The 19,183-nt window shown below is 56.9% G+C and overlaps 1 protein-coding gene and 1 non-coding gene across 2 annotated transcripts; one reads left to right on the top strand and one right to left on the bottom strand.

Moving 5' to 3' along the window:
• Positions 1-6,816: 6,816 nt before the first annotated feature.
• TRNAG-CCC (transfer RNA glycine (anticodon CCC)) lies at positions 6,817-6,889 on the top strand. Its single transcript has one exon. It is a non-coding gene; the product is annotated as a tRNA-Gly (tRNA).
• Positions 6,890-11,064: 4,175 nt separating this feature from the next.
• On the bottom strand, positions 11,065-18,715 carry SAXO4 (stabilizer of axonemal microtubules 4). The gene is made up of 13 exons (XM_065882660.1): positions 18,361-18,715; positions 18,076-18,193; positions 17,660-17,813; positions 16,289-16,417; positions 15,634-15,697; positions 15,092-15,204; positions 14,628-14,687; positions 14,430-14,516; positions 13,947-14,060; positions 13,768-13,862; positions 11,972-12,136; positions 11,369-11,460; positions 11,065-11,162 (listed from the first exon to the last, which is right to left on the bottom strand). Exons 1-12 carry the CDS (start codon positions 18,677-18,679, stop codon positions 11,382-11,384), a joined length of 1,497 nt encoding a protein of 498 aa, XP_065738732.1. The 5' UTR covers positions 18,680-18,715; the 3' UTR covers positions 11,065-11,162; positions 11,369-11,381.
• Positions 18,716-19,183: the final 468 nt, after the last annotated feature.

Raw genomic sequence — 19,183 nt, 5'->3', positions numbered from 1 at the left:
AAACTCACAAGGCTAACCCAGCCTCTGCACATCTGCTCCCCAGACTCCCTAGAAACTGGAGCCTAGACGTACCTTGGGGATCACTCTCCCCTGAAACCGGAGCTCTGAGACTGACCTGCTTGGTCTGTCGAAAGCTGAGAGTGTCATTTTCCATTCAGTCCCCCCCACCCCCCGCCAACCCCCTTCATCTCTTCCAAGGACACCGGAGCTGGAGCAACAAGGCCAAGGGAGTGAGGCTGACTCGATGGCCTGGGCCACGCCTCCACGCTGTGCATGGGAACCTGACCATCTTAATGGTTCTGGTAGGTTCCACGTTCCAGAATGGCTTCTGAGCGTGATGGCTCCTTCCTTCTGGAAGAGGCCATGGTGGTCACGGCTGGCAGCTGCCCATATGTTAATACCTTCCTAGATCTGTGGCCGAGTGCCAGTCCAGTCTTGCTCCAAGACTACAGACACAGGTCCCAATCATGACCACCAAGGACTTGCCTGGCCTCCTCCCCCTCCCTGTGGCAGGGGCTGCTGAGGGTCACCAGCTTCTGTCCCCCCACCACCACTTCTTCCTGAGCTCTCAGGCTGATGGGGTGGGGCCCTGGAATGAGCACTGGGCCAATGGATGTGAGCAGAAGTGACGCATGCCACATCCCACACAATCCTCCACTCTCTTTTATTTTCTGCAGTGTTAAAGGTGGAAAGGAACTGGATCCCTGAGTCACCACTTGGAGATGAGCTATCTGACCCACATTAGACTGTGAAGCAAATGAGAAATACATTTTTAATATGTTTAACCGTTTAGACTTAAGGGCTGTTTGTTACAGAATTGGCCTGGTCCGACACACTTTCTCTCAGTTCCTCAAATGCACCAGCTTCTTTCTACCCCAGGACCTTTGCACATGCTCGTCCCTCTTTTTCCCATTCTTCTTGGCTCACAACCTTCCTCTCTCGGAGAATCCTTCCAGATCCCCCAGAGCACATGGGAGTCAAGCCCCTGTGTTACAGATTCTTGAACTCCCACATTTCTCCTTCAAATCACTTATTCCAATTATAATTACATAAATAATTAACCATGAATTAGTTGAAGTCTGTTTCCTCTGTACCAAGATATATTCTCCATGAGAACAAGGAAGATAAAGGGAACAGTGAACAGGCTAGAGAAGAAACATAACCTGGCCTGAAAGAGTGAGTCAATCCTAGTTTTATTTTAACTGTTACTAATCTGTAGTGTCTTGTAACTAGATCTGTATTTCACAAAGCGAACCTATCACTCTTTAACACTATGTGAACTACATCCTGCACTCCCTTGTAGCAAATCACCCCTTGTTGTATTTGCATGTCACATAGAAGGTCGCAGGCGATAACCCAGAGACAGACGGACCCAATTACCAGGCTGCCTGACGCCAGCTGTGACTGTTTTGAAATAATGCAGGAAGAAGAAGAATGCAAGACCTTCACTACTTTGATCTTTATCATACACCCCAGACTGCAAGCCCCACATATCAAATCTCTGATTCCCTGAGGAGGGGGGGCACAGTTCTTGAGGGGCTAGCCTGCTGTGTCTTCCCTTCTGCCTGGCAGAAAAATAAAGCCATCTCTCTCTTCCTCCAAAATCTCTGTTTCCGTATTTCTGTTTGGCATCGGTACACAGAGAAGCCAAGATTTCGGCAACGGTAGGGACCTTGTTCACTGACGTTCCGTGGTACTCAGCCCTGTGCTCGCTGCTTTGTACCTACTCAAGGAATATGTGTTGAATGTATGAATGGGAAGTCTCTCTCCCACAGGTTCCCTGGGGCCATCTGTCCCACTTGAGCTACTCACTCTCTCAGAACCTCAATTCTCAAATCTGGAAAAAGTCCCAAATAGTGGTGGAGTGGGGCTGGGGTTGGGGGGGGGAAGCGGGGGGTGGGGGGTGCGGAGGGCGGCTAGGGTGAGGTGAGTGAGGCACTTGCCCCGGGCACAAAATTTAAGGAGGTACCAAAAAGCTCCGTAGTAATCAAGAGAAATAATAGGTGAATGCAATATAGGCAGGATTGGAGCCCGCAGCAAAAGGAAAGATCAGTAGTACGAATCCTGTCTTTATTCTAAATTTTTTTTTTTTTTTTTTTTTTTGCGGTATGCAGGCCTCTCACTGTTGTGGTCCCTCCCATTGCGGAGCACAGGCTCCGGACGCGCAGGCTCAGTGGCCATGGCTCACGGGCCCAGCCGCTCCGCGGCATGTGGGATCTTCCCGGACCGGGGCACGAACCCGCGTCCCCTGCATCGGCAGGCGGACTCTCAACCACTGCGCCACCAGGGAAGCCCTATTCTAAATTTTGATATTTTGTTCATCGTGAGTTTTTTGCATTAATTTTGATTTTTTAAATTATTGCATTCAGGACTTCCCTGGTGGTCCAGTGGTTAAGACTCCTTGTTTCCACTGCAGGGGGCACAGGTTCCATCCCTGGTCAGAGAACTAAGATCCCACAGGCTGCACAGTGCAGGCAAAACAAAAAACGTAAAAAGCAAAGCAAAACAAAAAAAGCCCACAAATGCCTGCATTGAACTACTATTGATCTACATTCCTCAGTTTGGGGGCACTTCTTTAAATTTTGTGCCCAGGGAAATGCCTCACTCACCTCATCCTAGTCCCAGCCCTGGAATGGTTTGCAATCACGCTCTCCTCGAAGGATTATCGTGTCAGTGAGATAACACGGGAGCTGGGTATTATCATTTTGAGATATTAACTGCTGCTCCTCCAGAGGCAGTTTCCTTATATCCCTTCCCCTCCATTCAGACGCTAAATTAGCTTCTTATATCCTGCTCTCCAAAGGAAACTCAGAACAGAGAGTCAATTCCTCGGCTTTGAGTTGCAAAAGAGGCTTTGAAACACAGAGCCCGTTTTAAGAGAGAAATATTTTTTGGAAGTCAAGAAACTTGGCTTTGAACTTGGAGAGCAGGGAACTGATGCTGTAAGCCCTGGAGTGGGGAAGGATGTGCCGTCACAGAAGCCAAGATTCCACCCGAAAGGAGATAAAGTTTCAACGGGCAGGTGGGAGAGAAGGGGCAGAGCTGTACTCCTAAACCTGGATGCTGGCCCTCAAAGGGGTCCCTGGCCACCTGCTCTGGGCTGAGCTTGAGGGTGCCATGAAAAGGTCCCAGGTACATTTGGGGGACACCAGGGCAGAGGGGACCTACACTTCCTTTACCAGGTATGTCCTGAGGATGCAACAGTCCTCCCACAATGCCCTGCCCCCCTCCACGGTATGGAGAAGCCTCAGTAGAAGTGGAGGAGAACTGGCCCCTCCCCAGAATCCTCTATACACCCCTGTATCATGAGGGGGAGTATCCAGAAGTTTATGCACCTCCAGTGCGGACCTGGTGTGTCTGAGAGCAAGCCGACGGACCTGGAGGAGATGTGTATGTGGTCCAGGTAAAGCAGCTGAAGGACTGATTGCGTGACCCTGGCAACCAGAGATCAGAGCGTCACAGTTGCTTCTGGGCAGGTGTGAAACCGCTAGGTGGAGTTCTGGGGGGCTCTGAGGAGCTCCGGTTCTTTACGTCTCAGTGCAGAAAGAGCTCAGCGAGAGACAAAGTGATAGCTAAGAAGTGATTTATTAGAATAGGACGCTTGTGAGGCTCACAAGTGGGCAGGCGAGACGATGCCTCGCCCCAAGGACTTAGTGGGCTACAGTTTTATAATCAAAGGAAAAGTGGCGAGGGGGAAAAGACCACCTTCTTCCTCACTCTTGAGTAGACGTCACGCTTCCATCATCAGCTCCTCTTCCATGTCAGGTGGGGGAGTTTTCTTATCCCTACATGGTCAAGCCAGGAATGTCATGGCACAATGGAAATGAGCAAAAAGGTGGTAACATATGCTAAAAATGGCATTTCAGGTTTCCTTATATATATTTTTTTTGTTTGTTTGTTTTTAATGCGCCCAGAGGAGCATGTCCTAGGAATCATTAACTTACTGAGCTCACTGGGCAGGAAGTGGGTCTCATGCCATAATTGGTTTAGTGTTTGGGGGAGTGTCTCATGCTTCTGTTGCACGGTTTTGTTGCTAAACAAGCCTGCTTGGCTTTGTGGTTAAGCAAACCTGCTCTCTTGAGTGATCATTAACTTGCAGGGGTCTCCCGTACTTTCTTCTTTATTTACAATCCCCTAGTAGGATTAACTATTTAATTACCTACTTTGTCCCTTTACTCTGTCCCTATCAGGTACGGGGAGGACAGGTGTGGATGACCAAAGCCCACTGAGTTCCCACATCTCAGGGGGAGTCAACATGGATGGATGCTTCTCCCCCGGCGGCAAGCTCCACGTATACGCCCTCCTGGAGAAGGAGATGACAGGGAGGGGGCAGATCCTGACCTGATTGGACCTGAGTCCTGAATGGACAATTTTGTCAGCTACCAATTGGCACTTGCCATCCACCTCTACAAGGATGAAACTATGAGTCACTGCAGCTGCTGACTTTCAACACCCCCTGAAAGAGTTCGGGGTGGAGATCAGGAATGAGGCACTCTGTGCTCTGGGAGAAACTGGCAGAACAGGTGTTCAGATAGTTAGATATTTTCAGGAGAAGATTTTATGAGCCCACTTCTTGCATCTCCTCGCATCTAGAAAAGCACTAAAATCCTTCATGGTGACATCTGCTCCTCGTGACAAGCAGTAACCTTCACGAGACGCTCAGCAACCTTCTGCAAAAAATATGCATGTACTCGGTGGCATGTACTCCCCCTTCACCAAAATCACATATATACTGACTCCCCCCCCCCCAACCTCTTCGGAGCAGTTGCTCAGAGCTATCCGAAATGCTGCCTCTTAGGCTGTAGTCCTCATTTAGCCCCAAATAAAACTTAACTCACAACTCTCACACTGTGAATTTTTTTTCAGTTGACAGTTTAAATTCAAAGAGGACTAAGTTGAACTGGAAGCAAAGAGATGGATGCCAGTTACAGAGAGAGCAAGGTACATTTCTGAGCTCCTGAGTATATGCCTGTGAAATCCACACCTGCTGTGCACACAGCTGAACAGGTGGTGCCCTGCACGCGGGAACCAGGTCCAAGGGGCTCCGTTTGCATCAGGAACCTCATAGATTGGTATACCATTAGGGCAAGAGAGGAAGGGTCTGTTTTCCCATGTCTCACGAAAAGTCCTTAAGGGCCAGCAGCATCCCTGCCAGGTGTGTAAGGCATCTGGCTCACAGGAGGCACTCCACAAATTCTTATTTCCTTCTTCTTGATGGTAACCCACATGTGAAGGACATTTGAATTCTTTGGGCCTCCCAGCATTCTCCTAGGTTGGAGAACCCCAACTGCTTTACAAGGCAGAACCCACACGTCCTATTACAGAAGCTGAAGACTCTGGGAGTTCCCAGCTTCCTCTGCAGGTTGGAAGCAGGCGTGTGACCTGGGAGCAGAAGCGCCCACCCCAGGTTTTGAATTGGAAATGAGAGCAGAGCAGAAGGGACTGTGTAGAATCCCCTCTGAGGACAGGTGAGGACGGCGGCTGCGGGAGGACCCGCATCCAGTGCCCCTGCAGCAAGATTGTCCTACCACAGGGACTCGAGGGGACCAGAGGGGCCACACTTCACTGGGCCCAGAGCCTCCCAAAGTCTTTCCTGAGCACAGCTTTTTCAGGATCTCGCCCAATCTCTCTCTTAGGATGCCTTTCTCAGATACCTTTCCGGCCTGCCTCTTTAACTGGGGACCTCTGACACACACACACGCACACACACACACGCACACACACACCCCCTCTTCTTCAGCAAATGAAAATAAAGCCCCATGCTTTTCACCAGCTGCACACTTGAGACCCCCAGTGCAGTGATGTGATGGGAAAGGCCTTGCGTTCCAAACAGAGACCCAAGCGTGCTCTCACTAAGCCGTGAGCCTTTGGGAACCGGCCACATCTCTCTGGCTCAGGCTGACCTGGTTTTTACAAAGGTCCTTCCAGGGGTGAAGTTTTATGACTCAAAGAACTTTCTTGGCAAACCCTGTCTGTAGCAGCATCTTGAGAAGCAAGGAGTGTCAGGGCGCCTCGAAGACCCCAGCAGGCCCTCCTCTGACCTTGAATAGAGGCCCCAGGTGCGGATTTCCTGGGTCTGATCCCTCTTCTAAAATATTTACCATTCAGGGAACATTTCCGTGGGAATGGGTGGCCCTCCAGATGATCAGAGAGGAAATTGGGGATGGGGTTCTGACTTTCAGGCCCTCCATCTGTCTGTGGGTAACAGACCCACTGTCCTGCAGCCTCCCCAATCAGGGCCTCCCTCCACCCCCCAGGCCTCCCGTTCCCATGAACAGATGCCTTTTCCCAGCGGACCAGTTGTCAAGCCCATGAGCTGGTGGATCTTCAGGTCGCCACGTGACTCAGGCCAGATGGTGCCCGTCAGCATCAGCTGTCACAGCGCCACGACAGGCCTCAGCCTCACACACGTCCGCGTGCGTCACAAGTGGGCACCCAGCATCTGTCCCCATCCTGCCATCCCATCAGCCCTCTGGGCTCCGCACCCCACCCCAATGCCGTCAGCGCAGCACCCACCTGTGTCCCCAGACTTCCCCCAGAGGGAGGCCCTCCTGCGTTCCTGCTGAAACGACGGATGCCCACGGAATGTTCCCAGCCCCCGGCAGGCTGTGAGGGCTTAATAAAGGGTAATCACCATCACTGTGCACCTCACAGCTGCTTCTAAGATATCGGGGGGGCGGGGCAGGCAGGAAGCTTTTGGGAACAGATTCAATAGGCACCCACTGAGAGGAGAGACTCGCCTGGTTACAGCTGAGTGGAACAGCTTCCAGGAGGGCCTGGGAGAATTGGCCTCAGAGACAGGGCCCCCGCGGGACTTCCCTGGTGGTCCAGCGGTTAGGACTCTGGGCTCCCAACGCAGGGGGCCCAGGTTCAATCCCTGGTCAGGGAACTAGATCCCACATGCCGCAACTAAAGAGGCGGCACAGCCAAATAAATAAACATTAAAAAAAAGAGAGAGAGGGCTTCCCTGGTGGCGCAGTGGTTGAGAGTCTGCCTGCCGATGCAGGGGACACGGGTTCGTGCCCCGGGCTGGGAAGATCCCACATGCCGCGGAGCGGCTGGGCCCGTGAGCCATGGCCGCTGAGCCTGCGCGTCCGGAGCCTGTCCTCCGCAACGGGAGAGGCCACAACAGTGAGAGGCCCGCGTAACGCATAAAAAAAAAAAAAAAAAAAGAGAGAGAGAGAGAGGCAGGGCCCCCTCACGGGGCCTCCAGGTTAGGCTGTAAGGCTGTACAGGTGGATCGCCCACCCAAACTCTCCCAGACAAGTGGCGGCCTGCTCCCAGAGAAGGGTCCTCAGGGGCCTGTCCAGGGCCAAGCAGGAAGGGACAAAGGCCAGACCCTGTGACAACTTCAAGTCCCCACTCCTATCTGGGACTCGGGTTTCCTCTGCTCCAGCATCACTGCAGCAGCTCTTCTAGCCCACAGGGCGGGCACGGCTCCTAGCTGTAGCTCAGACTGTCAGCTGGAGGCAGGAGGCAGCCGCAGGGTGTGGGGAGCCGGGATTTGGACCCAAGCAGTCTGACTCCGGAGCTCGGGCCTGGACAGCTACTCCCTGCAGACAGCCTGGGCCCAGGCGAGGAAAGGGGGCCAGGCTGATGCTGGTCGGGGCCAGACTGGAAGCTCAAGTCTCAGAGGCGTGAGCGGACGGCCCCTGAAAATGAAGCCACATCTCCCGCTCTCCACCTGACAGCACAAAGGAGAGTGATATGGCAAAGGCCAGTCCCTCCCATGGGGTTTCAGTAACACAAGTGGCCACAGGGTGAGACGTGCCCACCGCTCCTGCCCTGGTGACGCACAGAGGATTGCTTGGCACTGATCCGGCCGTGGTCGTGGGACCTGCCGGGGGTCAAGGTTGGAATGCAGGGCCCTCAGACCACGGCAGGGAAGCGTGGTTGGGCTTGGTCAGAGGCTGGGCCGGAGGGGAGGGCAACAGGGCACATGCAGAGGGAGAAGGGGCGGCCTGGAGGGCAAAGCACAGGGGTCCCGAGGGCCACAGCCACGGCATCCGGGCGAGGGGTTGGGGCCACACAGGGTCTCAGCCGCTGGGCTGCACTGATGCAGGGAGCCTGGGTGACTGACAGCCTGGCACAGCGCAGGTGGCACCTAGAACCCACATCCGGTGCCCCCACTGGCAGGCAGAGATCATTCGTTCATGTGTTCGTTCATTCACTCCATTATTTAATATCTACTGAGCACCTGCAAAGGTGCCAGCACCACCCTGGGCTTTAGAAGTCCAGTGTGAACAAGACAGACACGTCTGTGCCCTTTCGGAGCCTCATAACGGAGGAGGGGGACAGAGAAGGGCCCCGTAATAAGGTCAGCGAGGCCCCTGGAACCTGCCCAACCTGCCTCCTCCACGGGGATGCCCGCCTCTCAGCCTCACTGGCTCCCACCCCCGTGGCAGAGCCTTGGGCTGGCCCCTCCACGGGGTCCTTGCCCCCAGCCTTGCCTCCTTCGGTGCCCACTTCTGGCCACTCTGCCCATTTGAGTTCCCTCACCGAGGGGTCCTGCCCTGAGTGACTCGGTGGGAACAGCAAAAGTCAGGAAGCCCGGAATGACTTGGAGTCCACTCACGCCCCCACCAGGAGACTTCCTTACTGGCTGTGTGACCTGGGGCGAGTCGCTCTACCTCTGTGTCAGCCTTCTCTCCTAGAGATGAGGAAATCTGTGTCCTGCACCAGGCAGGGGCTCTAGAACCACCTAGGTTTGACCTTGGTCCCTCCTGGACCCCCTTCCTGCCACTCCACGCCCTGGGTCACCCTGTCTTCAAACGACCCCTTGGGCTGGAGCCCAGGACCCAAACAGGGAGGCCAGGATGGTCTGCCTGGGAGAGAAGCTGCAGGGGGAGAAGGCAGGGGCTAAGGGGAGCTCAGGGGTGGGGTCCACAGCTCCAGCTCAGGAAACAACCCGAGGTGGCCCCAGGTCACCTGGCCTGGAAATTGGGTGCAGGACGATGGGGGAGGGCGGGGGAGAGATGGTGTCATCTGGCACCAGTGTCCCTGACACCATATCCCTCGTTGAGCCGGTAGAGGTAGGGTGAGCAGGAAACACGAGCTGCAGCAAGACACTGGTGGGGAAGGACATGGAAAGGTGAAACGGAGCGGGCTGCGGCGTGCTCGTGTATGCACGCTCACGTCTGTCCTGGAGGTCTCTGTACATCTGTTTTTGTGTGTCTGCATGTCTGGGTCTATGAAGTGTCTGTAGGTCTGCCTGTGTGTGTTTATGGGTCAGCATGCACAAGCACCTTGGGTGTTTATGGGAAGGTGTGTTTGTGTACGTGTCTGTTTTGTGTTTCCGTATGTTTCTATGTGTGATTGTGTTAGTGAATCTACGTGTAGTTGCCTGTTGGCGTTTATGCGTCTGTATGTGTTTGTGTGTGCGTGTCTCCAGAGGTCTGTGTGTGTCTTGTGTTTGAGTGTGCTTTTGTGTGTGTGAGCTTGTGGGCAGGAGCCGCTGGTGGACCCCCTCCCTCTCCCCCAACTTCACCATGGCCAGACCACTACTGTGGCCCAGCCCTGCTGGCAAGTCTCTGGTTTGGTCACTTACCCTTGATGTTGGGGCCATGGACCAGCGGGCTACACCCCCAGTCTGTGGGGCTGTCGGTGGGTCCTGAGTCTGGCTGGGTTCATAGTCGAGACACTCTGTGTCCCCTCCGCCCCTCCTCCAATGCCGGGGCCAGCTGGAGCCACCCACATCCCACATGGAGCCCCAGCCAGGCCCTGGACAGCCCCCAGACCTGCTGCTCAAGACTGCTGGGTACAGCCAGGCCCCAGGGCCAGCAGAGCTGTTCCACAGACTCCCACTAAGGGGCAGGGGTAGAGGTGGAGGGTGGGGACCAGCTGCTGGACCACTGAGTCTGCCCTCCTGCATGCGGGGCTGGGCTGCAAGGTGCCGGGGACATCCCCGGCCAGGGGCGGCTGCTGCCTTTCTGTCCTGTGCGACTTCAAGCAGCTCATGCACCCTCCTCTCTGGGTCCAGGTTCTTCATTTATAAAATAAGGGGCTGGTGCTAGCAGGGCCACAGCGCACAGTCGTACGGTTGTGTACTGCACAAAAGCACCTGGCAGAGGTGACGGAAGGCTCTGAGAGGCAGCCCAGATTCCGCCTTGCGGCTGAGGGCCCCTGTCTCAGGCTGCAACACCTGGAGAAAGAGAGGCTTTTCTCTTTCCGTTAAGACTTTTGCTCTTTAGGTCCTGTGCTCACATGGGGGAGTCTGCCTAGAGGTAGCCTTGTTCTAATTCTCAGAAAGGCACTGGGGCACCAGCCTTCGGGACCAGCCGCCACCCCTCCCAGTGTCGGTGTCCGGGGACTCCATCCACTGCGGACCCTCCTCCATCCATCTCTGGAGAGAGATCTCTGCGACCCTTTCTGCCCGGCTGTCCTCCCCTCTCCTTTATTTACGTGTATATGAGTGTATGTATGTGTATATGTCCGTGTATGTATGTGTGTATGTATGTATATGTGTATGCGTGGGTGGGTGTGTATGTGTATATATGCATGTGTGTATATGTATGCGTGTGTGTATGTATGTGTGTGTGTGTATGTATGTATGCGTGTGTGGGTGTATATGTATGTATGTATTTATTTAACTTCTTGGCTGTGCCACGTGGCATGTGGGATCTTAGTTCCCCAAACAGGGATCAAACCACGCCCCCCCTGAGTTGGAAGATGGGCAGTGCGGAGACCTAACCACCAGACGGCCAGGGGAGTCTTCCCCCCTCTCCTTTAAACCCAGAAGGCCCCCGGCTGTCCTGCTTTGATCCCCTGCCCAGGTGCTGTAGACCTACCTCCCGCCCGCCTCCGCCTCCCCCTCTCTGGCCCGCCTGTCCCTCCCTGGGACTTCCTCCCTTCCACACTTGATGGACCGCTTAGCACAGGTCCTCGGAGACCCCTACATGGGAGAGGAAACTGAGTCTCAAGAGCAAGGTGCCTTGTCCAGAGCATGACAGTGAGTCCCACCAGGCCTCCCTGACTCCAGACCTGGCCCCTCCAGCCCTGCACCCACTCCCCACCCTCACCCCTCTTTTCCCAGCCCCCTCTGACCGCGCTGACACTGCTCTGCCGCACTGCTCTTTATTTCATTAGCAAAGTAGCCGGGGAGCCCCCCGGAGGGTGTGGGAATAGGGACAGTAGCCAGCTCCTGTCCCCTGGGGTCGGCAAACCTGTGCAGACAGAGATGAGGCCTGAGGGGCTCCGGTGGTCTGTGCACTCTCCCCACCTCGAGACGCCCCTGATCTCCCACCCCCCGCTCTGGGGCTGGGGTCCCCGGGCAGGGTTGGCCTGACCCAGGGCTTAGGATGGGGGCTGGTCCACGATGGCCACCCCTGCCCCGGGAGCAGCTGTGGGTGGAGGTCCCCCGGCCCCTTACCCAGGCCTCAGGCTCAGAGGGGTACCGCGAAGCCGCTGCCGTGGCTGCCGGGAGGTGTGGCTCGGTAGAAGGGGTCAGCAGAGACCAGGGTCCTGCAGGAAGGAGGGGATGCAGGGGAGGGAGGGGTAGGGGCAGCGAGTCCAGACCTTCTCTTTCGCCCCCACCTCTGCACGGGGCCAGGGCTCAGCCGGGACGGCCAAGCCACAGAGAGTCTTTGCCTGCCAGCTCTGGGCCATTATTGGTACAAACGGGATTTCTGAGGAATTGGACTGAGCAGAAAGGAGTCAGAGAGAGGCAGAGCCACAGTCATTCCGCTTTGTCCCCACACAACCCACCCCACAGCTGGCAGGGAGCAGGTGGGAGCTGGCCAAATGCGAGGAAACACGAGCGCCCCGGGGACTGGGGCGGCGGGGGACGGGGCAGCCGTGCAGAGGGAGGGGTCGCTGGGCAGAGGAGGGCAGCAGCCCCGCTGGGCAGAAGAGGCAATGAACAAACCAGAGAGAGGAAATGGGCCTCTCAGATGGAAGACAGACGAAGGAGGGAGGAGAGGCCGGGGAAAGGCCTAGATGCAGCAAAGGACAGAGCAGGAGTGGGGCGTACTACCTGCCCACATGGGGATGCAGGCACCGCAGGCTCTCCGTGGGGTTGGGGGTGGCCTGCAGGCGGGTGACCGGCTGGTTGAAGGCATAGCCTCCGGGCTTCTGGGGCTGGTAGCCACCTCGAGTCCAGCCTTCACTGTCTAGACCCTTGGGGATGTTCTCGAAGTACCTACGACACAGAAGAGTAGCTGGCGGGAAGCTGGTCTCTGTCCTCGGCAGCCTCTCTGCGCTTCTCCGGCAGGAATGTTGGCTCCAGCGGAGCACAGACTGCTGCAGGTCCTCCAACCTCCTTGCCTTTGCCCACGCTGTTCACTCTGCCAGAAACTCACTCACCTCTTACCCTGGAAGCCTGCCCTCACGCTGCCCCTGAGCTGGGCGCCCCTCCTCGGTGCCACCCCTGAGGCTGAGACAGCACTCTGGAGTGTAAAAGACTTTTAAGAGATGCCACGCCTCCCTCCCTGGCCTTGTGAATGTCTCGGGGGATGGGAGAGGATGGGGGTTGGGGACCCCGTCGCCTCCATTTCTCTCTAGGCGTTTGACGTTTTCTTCCATTTTGCCAATTTTCACTGAGCACTGGGCCGGGTTCTGAAGGTGCCAAAATGAGCAAGATGGGGGCCCAGCCCTTGAGTTTACAAAGGGGGTGCGGAGAGATACATGAGAAGATCAGTGACTACAACCCCTGGGGCTCTGGGCCCATGAGGAAGGAGGGTGTGCCTGACACCTGCTGAGCACTCAGAAACCCAGACAGGCAGGCGGGGGAAGGAGAGATGGCTGGGCCTGAGGGTCCGCGGGAGCCTGGGGAGGGGCAGGAACACAGTGTTGTCCCCCAACTCCCAGAGTGAGGCTCCGCCCCTCCCCCTTGCCCTCCACGGGAACTGGAGCATCACGGATCTGCTGTGAGGCTCAGGCAACACTTCCACCCTCTGAGCCTCAGCGTCCCCATTCAAAAGAGGGAGCCTTTCGCTCCAATCCTCCTGGGAGATGGAGGAGCTGGGGGGGAGCAGTGTGGACGCGGATGACACAGGCTGACACACAGATGACAGAGGCCAGGAGGGGAGGCTTTTGCCTGAGAATTACACCTCCATTATCCCACTCCTGTGATGCCCTCCCCACCCAGTCCTGGCCTGGGTAGCCTCCCCCATGACTCTAGGGCCACTTCCTCCTGGAAGACTTCCCTGATGCCCAGGACACTCACTCCTTGCCCAGGGCTCACACAGCACAGAGCTTACCTTCTGAGAGTGCATGGAGCCCACCTGCCATGGACTGGTTGTGGTCTCTTAGCAGATGCCCTGTTGCTCCACATAGACCCCATTGTACTCCCTCATTCCTCCCCTGCCCACCAGTGGCCGGCACTGCATCTCTGGGAAAGCTGCCCTTGGGTTACTGGAGCAAGGAGGTACCTGGGATTTAATATCACCCCTGGGGACAGCCCTTAACCAAGGATCAATGGGTGTGGGGTATGAATACCCCAGCTCTCTCGTTCCTTGGCTGGGATGATTCTGAGTTGTGTGTTTTGCACTGTTTTCTAGCATCTCCCCATGGGATACCTGGTTTAATAATACACTGTTCTTGGCTGCCATCCCTTCCCCACCCCATTACCCCCATCCCTGACACCCTTAATAAAGGGTTCACACCCAACTCCTTGGCTTGGGGTCTGCTTCTGGGGGAACCCCCATTAATCAGGTGTTGGCCTTCTTCACTCATTACTGTGAGCTCATTACTTTTCGCAGTCTCAGTCTCCCTGTCTGTAAAATGGGTCGGCTTCACAGACCCAGATGTGGGTAGGGAAGAGGGGCTCACCCTTGGTTGTAGGTGGTCAGGTAGCGATTATCCAGGTCAGGGTCATAGGGGCTCCGGACATAGCTGGGGTTGTTAAGGCTGAACCCTGTGGGCTCCTGCACCGGAGGGATAGAGAGGGGACTTCTCAGGTCAGGAGGGGGTGGGGATTAGGGGTAGGGGCTGGGTACCCCAGGCCTTACCTTTTTCCCCACGGTCTCCCGGCCAAGCAGGGCCACATTTGTCTGTTGCATCCTCTGTGGGGGCTGGAATTGCCAGTGGTTCATGCTGCTGGGTTCTGGGCCGGAAGGGGGCACCTGCAAGGGACAGAATCACAAGAAGGGTGGCCGGGGGGCCAGGGTGAGGCAGCAGGATGGAGGGAAGGCAGGCAGAGGCCCATGCAGCCTCAACCGCCCCAGCCCCAGGATGCGTCCCCCTCCAGCCCCACTGAAGTCACGGCTTTGAACACACCCCTCACTTTCCAGCCCCTGGGCCTTTCCCCCTCCACCCAGAGGTCCTTCCCCCCTCCACCCAGGGGTCCTTCCTCTGCAACTCCAAATATCCTGATTCTTCCCATATTGCACTGCCTGGATCGAATGCCACCGGGCCCAAGAAACCTCCCTGGCTCCTCCTCTCTGAGTGTTCCCTTCTCAGAACACACAGGGGAGCCCCCCGAGGCCACTCACTCTGGGGTTCAGAATCCTCTCATTCACTCGGCTGAGGCCGGTCTCCCGCCCGGAGCCTCTGGCCAGCACCGGCAGGAACTCATCCCCCTAAGGCAGCAAAGCAGCCCCTGGCACAGCTTCCGGCACCATCCCAACTGCCCCACAGGAGGACCTCAGGCTGTGGCACAGACATTCCCCTCCAACCCTGGCTCAGCTTACATGAGGATGGGTCATGGGGAGAAAGTCTGACTTGGTGACACTCCGGCTGGGGAGGAGGACCTGGAAAGAGGCCACAGAGGAGCATTGGGCTGCCCAGCTGCTCCTTTGTCCTGAGCACAGAGAAGGGCTCAGCACAAATGGGTATAACTGGACTTACAAAGGAAAGGGGAGAGTTTGGGAAGAAGGGAGGGGAGGGCATGACGCTGAAAGGGAACCAGCAGTCCAGGGCTCTTGTCTGAACTCTCAGTGACCTTGGCTATGCTGCTTTTCCTCTTTGGACCTCAGTCTTCTCATCCAGAAAATGGGGGAGTTGGACCAAAGTAGTGGTTTTCGCCCAAGCTCTTTCATCTTGTGTTTCGGCAAAGGTTTCTGCAGCTCATATATACACATTTCTAAAGCTAGAAACCCCCAGACTGGAGAGCTTCAATCACCTTGAAATTCTAGTGGGGCCCAGCCTGACTTACCGGGTCCCCAGGGAGGACCTGGGAGGGCGGCTGGAAGATGATGGGGCTCTTGTTGGAAGCTTCGGTTAAGCCAGTCTCCTCCTTGGCCCCAGGTGATTTCTTCTGCAAGAGATCTGCAAAAGACAGCCCCTCTGTGCTGGCCTGGGACAAGCAGGCCCCACCAATGTGACCACCAGTGGCTCGGTGTCCCAGTAGGTGTGGGGGGAGCTGGCTCCAAGGATCTGGAGGCCGGAGCAGCCAGGATCATGGGCAACGGGGGAACTCCAGAGTCCAGGGCAGAGAGCAAGAGAGGAGAGCAAAGGGAAGGGCAAACCTCAAACAGCCCTCCTAAGCAAGAGAGCCGTCCTTTGGAGATCAGCAGACCTAAAGCACAGAGGTCAGTCCAGGGAAGATGGTTTCCCCAAGCTGCCGATATGTCCTTCTGTCTTCCGCTGGTGCCTCCTTAGCCCTGTGCCAGCTCTGGGGTCCCCGGGGGTCTCTCCCAAGGGTCGGGAATAGGGAGGTGTAGTGGGAGGCCTGAGCTTAGACTTACTCCTGCCTACCTGGCTGGTTTGAAGGCTCCTTGAGATACTTGGGATTATACTCGGAAGTCATGAAGCGGGGGCCCTGGAGCACAAAGAGTGGAGCGATGGGGGACGCAAGGTAGACCAGGGCCCAAAGGCAGTGGGGGCAGTGCTGGCTGTCCGGGTCTCTGCTTTGAGTAGACCTGCACGCTCCCACACAAACCTCTCACTCATCAGGCATCACAGTGCCAGAAATTCCACCAGGAGAGCACAGTTCCTCCGTGACAATGAAAACTAAGTCATACCCCACGCTGGACTCCAGGAATGGAAAACGGGACCCAGAGCCCCTGCGACCCAGAGCAGGGGGGGCCCAAAGGGAGGAGAGAGGCGGGTGGAAGGGACTGGGTGCTCACACTGCACTGGGGCGCTGGATGGGATCGGGAGAGAAGGGGACTCAGGTATTAAATCCCAAGGTACATGTAAGGAAGCCCGTGAGGACCACTTTGCTGCTGCCTTGGAAATACCAAATATCAAGTCCTTGCCTCGCCCCAGTCTCTGTGAGCGTGTGTGCCCTGAGCCCACATTGAGCTGGCTGCTTGCATGAGTCAGCACAGAACCTGTCTCGAGGAAGCCGGAGGGGGTGGGTCCGGCCCCTCTGCCCGGCCCAAGGCCCTCATCGGGGCCACCCACTCACGTGTCGGGCATCCTCCCACTCCAGCGAGCCCTTGTTCTGCTGTCGGTGGAGCAAGGGCACTTCCTTGGGCTCCAGCCCCTTGATGGCCTGGGGCCCATAGTCCTGGGTGTCAAAATGGACCTTCCTGACCTGGGAGGACGGAGCAGCCAATTACCCTCCAGGTGAGGGGATGGCAATCACTTCTTGACTCTGATTCTGCCCTTGACCCCTACAGAGTATCTGCACAGCAGCCTGAGGGGTCCCTTTACGATGAAGCTGGGCCATATCCCTCCTCTGCTCAAAGCCCTGCAGTATTCCCATTGCACTCCGGGTAGGATCCCACGTCCTGACGGCGGCCCACAAGGACCTAAGCTCCTCACTCTGCTCCAGCCACCTACCTCCTTGCTGTCCCTCCTCCCATCAGGTGCTCCCACCTCAGGGCCTTTGCACTTGCTGTCTGCATTGCCTGGAATGCTCTTCCCTTACTTTGCTGCATCCGGAGGAATACTGACGTCCCTCAAGTTTTTTTTTTGGTTTTTTTTTTTTGTTGTTGTTGGTGCGTGGGCCTCTCACTGTTGTGGCCTCTCCCGTTGCGGAACACAGGCTCCGGATGCGCAGGCTCAGCGGCCACGGCTCACGGGCCCAGCCGCTCCGCGGCACGCGGGATCTTCCCGGACCGGGGCACGAACCTGTATCCCCTGCATTGGCAGGCGGACTCTCAACCACTGCGCCACCAGGGAAGCCCATCCCTCAAGTTTTTGTCTAATGTCTCCATAGTAAGCTCTTTTCTGACCCTCCTGACTTGCAGGTCCAGTTCCTTCACTTCTGCTTCAGTCCTTGCCTCTTGTATTTTTTTTTCCCAGCACTTATCACCTTCAGAAATCGAAGAGGTGTTTGGAACGTATTGGTTGCCTGAATGAATGAATGGCAGCATCCATTCTGGTGGTGGTGGTGATAAGGATGATGGTCACACAATAATAGAAATGAAGACGGGGATGATAACGACAAAAGTGAAAGTGACAGCCACAGTGGGGATGGTGATGTGGGCGTGGACATGTGGATGGGATGGGGGAGATCATGGGGAAGGGGATGGGGTTGGGGTGCGGAGGGAACAGGACTGGAGGTGTGGATGGTAGAGATGATGATGGTGACAGGAATGGGGATGGATATGGAGGGGGAGGGGATGGGGGATGGGGGCGAGGTCAAAGGTGATAAAGGTGAGGGGACCCCAGCCCACACTGTGGCTCCCCCAGGCCCAGTCATCTCAGCCTTGACCAACACTTGGCAGTGCAGCCCCACCCTCTGGAGGGATCCCCACCCTGTCCACCCTCTAGCCCTTCCTCTGCCCCAGGCTAGGGTCCCCCTCCGTCCTGGTCCTGGCCCAGCACTGACCTCCCTGGTGGGGGTGGCTGCCCAGGCCTTCTCCCGAGAGGAGCCAGGGTGGGTCTGGCGCATGTTCCAGGGCAGTGGGTATTTGCCATCAGGCACCTCCAGGGGACGGGAGCTCTGACTGGTCACTGTCTGGAAATTGTTGCAGACTTGTTCCCTGAGGGTGGGGCAGGAGCAGGGAGCCATTACCACCAGGGCCACCTCCCCTTGTCCCCTGGAGGCTTCCACCTCCCTTAGACCTCCCACAGCAACCTCGGGAGTCTGCTTGCCTTTGGGGCCCATGCTGAGGACCAGGCCCTGAGTCCCCCAGGATCCCGGACCCCACGCGCGGAGTCTGGAGTTGGTCTGATGAGGTCCGATGGCCCTGAGGGCTAAGGCCTGGGAGGGCAGGGGGTGAGCAGGGGTTGGACCGACTGTACCCCACGGCCGGGTTGTCCAGGGCACCGAGATTGGGTTGGCATGAGACCACGGGCCGGTAATTTGATCTGTAGCCTGTGCCTTGGTGACTGCCCATGCGGGGCTTGAAATCCTCCCGACCTGCCAGAGGGGAAGCAGGCAGACAGGACTCAGGGTCAGCAGAGCGGCAGAGCAGTGACCAGGGCTCCCCAGGCAGGACCAGCATCCGCCCGCACCAGGGGTCTAGGAGGGCGTCCCCACTCTTGCCCCGTGCCCTGGACGTGCCTCCTGCACAAAGGTGCCCTCACCGTAGGCTGTGCAGTAGCTGGTGGCGTAGAATTCCAGGGGGTCCGTGCAGCCCCCCGAACTCCTCTTCACATAAGGGGATACAACCCCCAGGGGGAGTTTCCCCATCATGATGCTGTGCGGCAGGGCCCCCAGGGGGCCTAGGAGGGAAGAACAAGGCGCCCCAGAGGTCTGGCAGCCCGAGGGCCCCGAGCCTGCCCCAGGCCCAGGCTGCGGAGACCACAGAGGAGGTGATGGAAGCCCACACAGCGGCCCTTCCCCCAGGTCTGTGCCTTTCCACCGACACCCACACCCCAAACTGAAGAAAGGACTAGTAATCATCAACACTTGTGTACCCTGTGTCTCATCTCACCTTCCTCACACCTTATCACCAACCCCCCTCCCCCATTTTACAGCTGGGAAACTGAGGCTCCAAGTGGTGAAGGATTAGCTCATCACAGGTAGTAGAACCGGGATTCAGACCCAGGGTGTCCGACCCCTCAGCCCCTGATCTTTGCCCCCATGTGCCCTCTTCTGGGAACGGAATAGCCCGACAATCGCCCACCCTGAGAACTCTTGGCCACCCCAGCTGGGAAGCTCACTCCCAACCCCAGGCTCCTTGTCTCTCCCTAGGGTCCCTCGGCCTTGCCCACCTCCCACTAGAAGTTGGCTCAGCTCTCGTGGGGCCCAACCACCCAGCTGGCCCCACCCTTACCTGCCCTCCGCAGGGGCTCTGAGGTAGGGCTAGAGGCTGCAGGAGGCAGGCGCTCGTCCACAGAAGCCTGAGCCCTCGGGCAAGTGGCCAGGCCAGAAGAAACAGTGCGTTGCCTAGCAACAGGTGCCTAG

Source organism: Phocoena phocoena, chromosome 8 (genome assembly GCF_963924675.1).
Source record: "Phocoena phocoena chromosome 8, mPhoPho1.1, whole genome shotgun sequence".
In the NCBI taxonomy this organism is placed as follows: Eukaryota; Metazoa; Chordata; class Mammalia; order Artiodactyla; family Phocoenidae; genus Phocoena; species Phocoena phocoena.
Note: the sequence above shows the minus strand (reverse complement) of the source record. Positions and strands in the feature narration are given on the sequence as shown.

Coding starts and splice junctions, on each gene's coding strand:
- SAXO4 (XM_065882660.1), bottom strand. CDS start 18,679: ATGATTACTAGTCCTTTCTTCAGTTTGGGGTGTGGGTGTCGGTGGAAA. Junction 16,418..17,659: donor CAGCCACCCCCACCAGGGAG/GTCAGTGCTGGG, acceptor CCGTCCTCCCAG/GTCAGGAAGGTCCATTTTGA. Junction 14,061..14,429: donor AGAGGATTCTGAACCCCAGA/GTGAGTGGCCTC, acceptor TGTCCCTTGCAG/GTGCCCCCTTCCGGCCCAGA.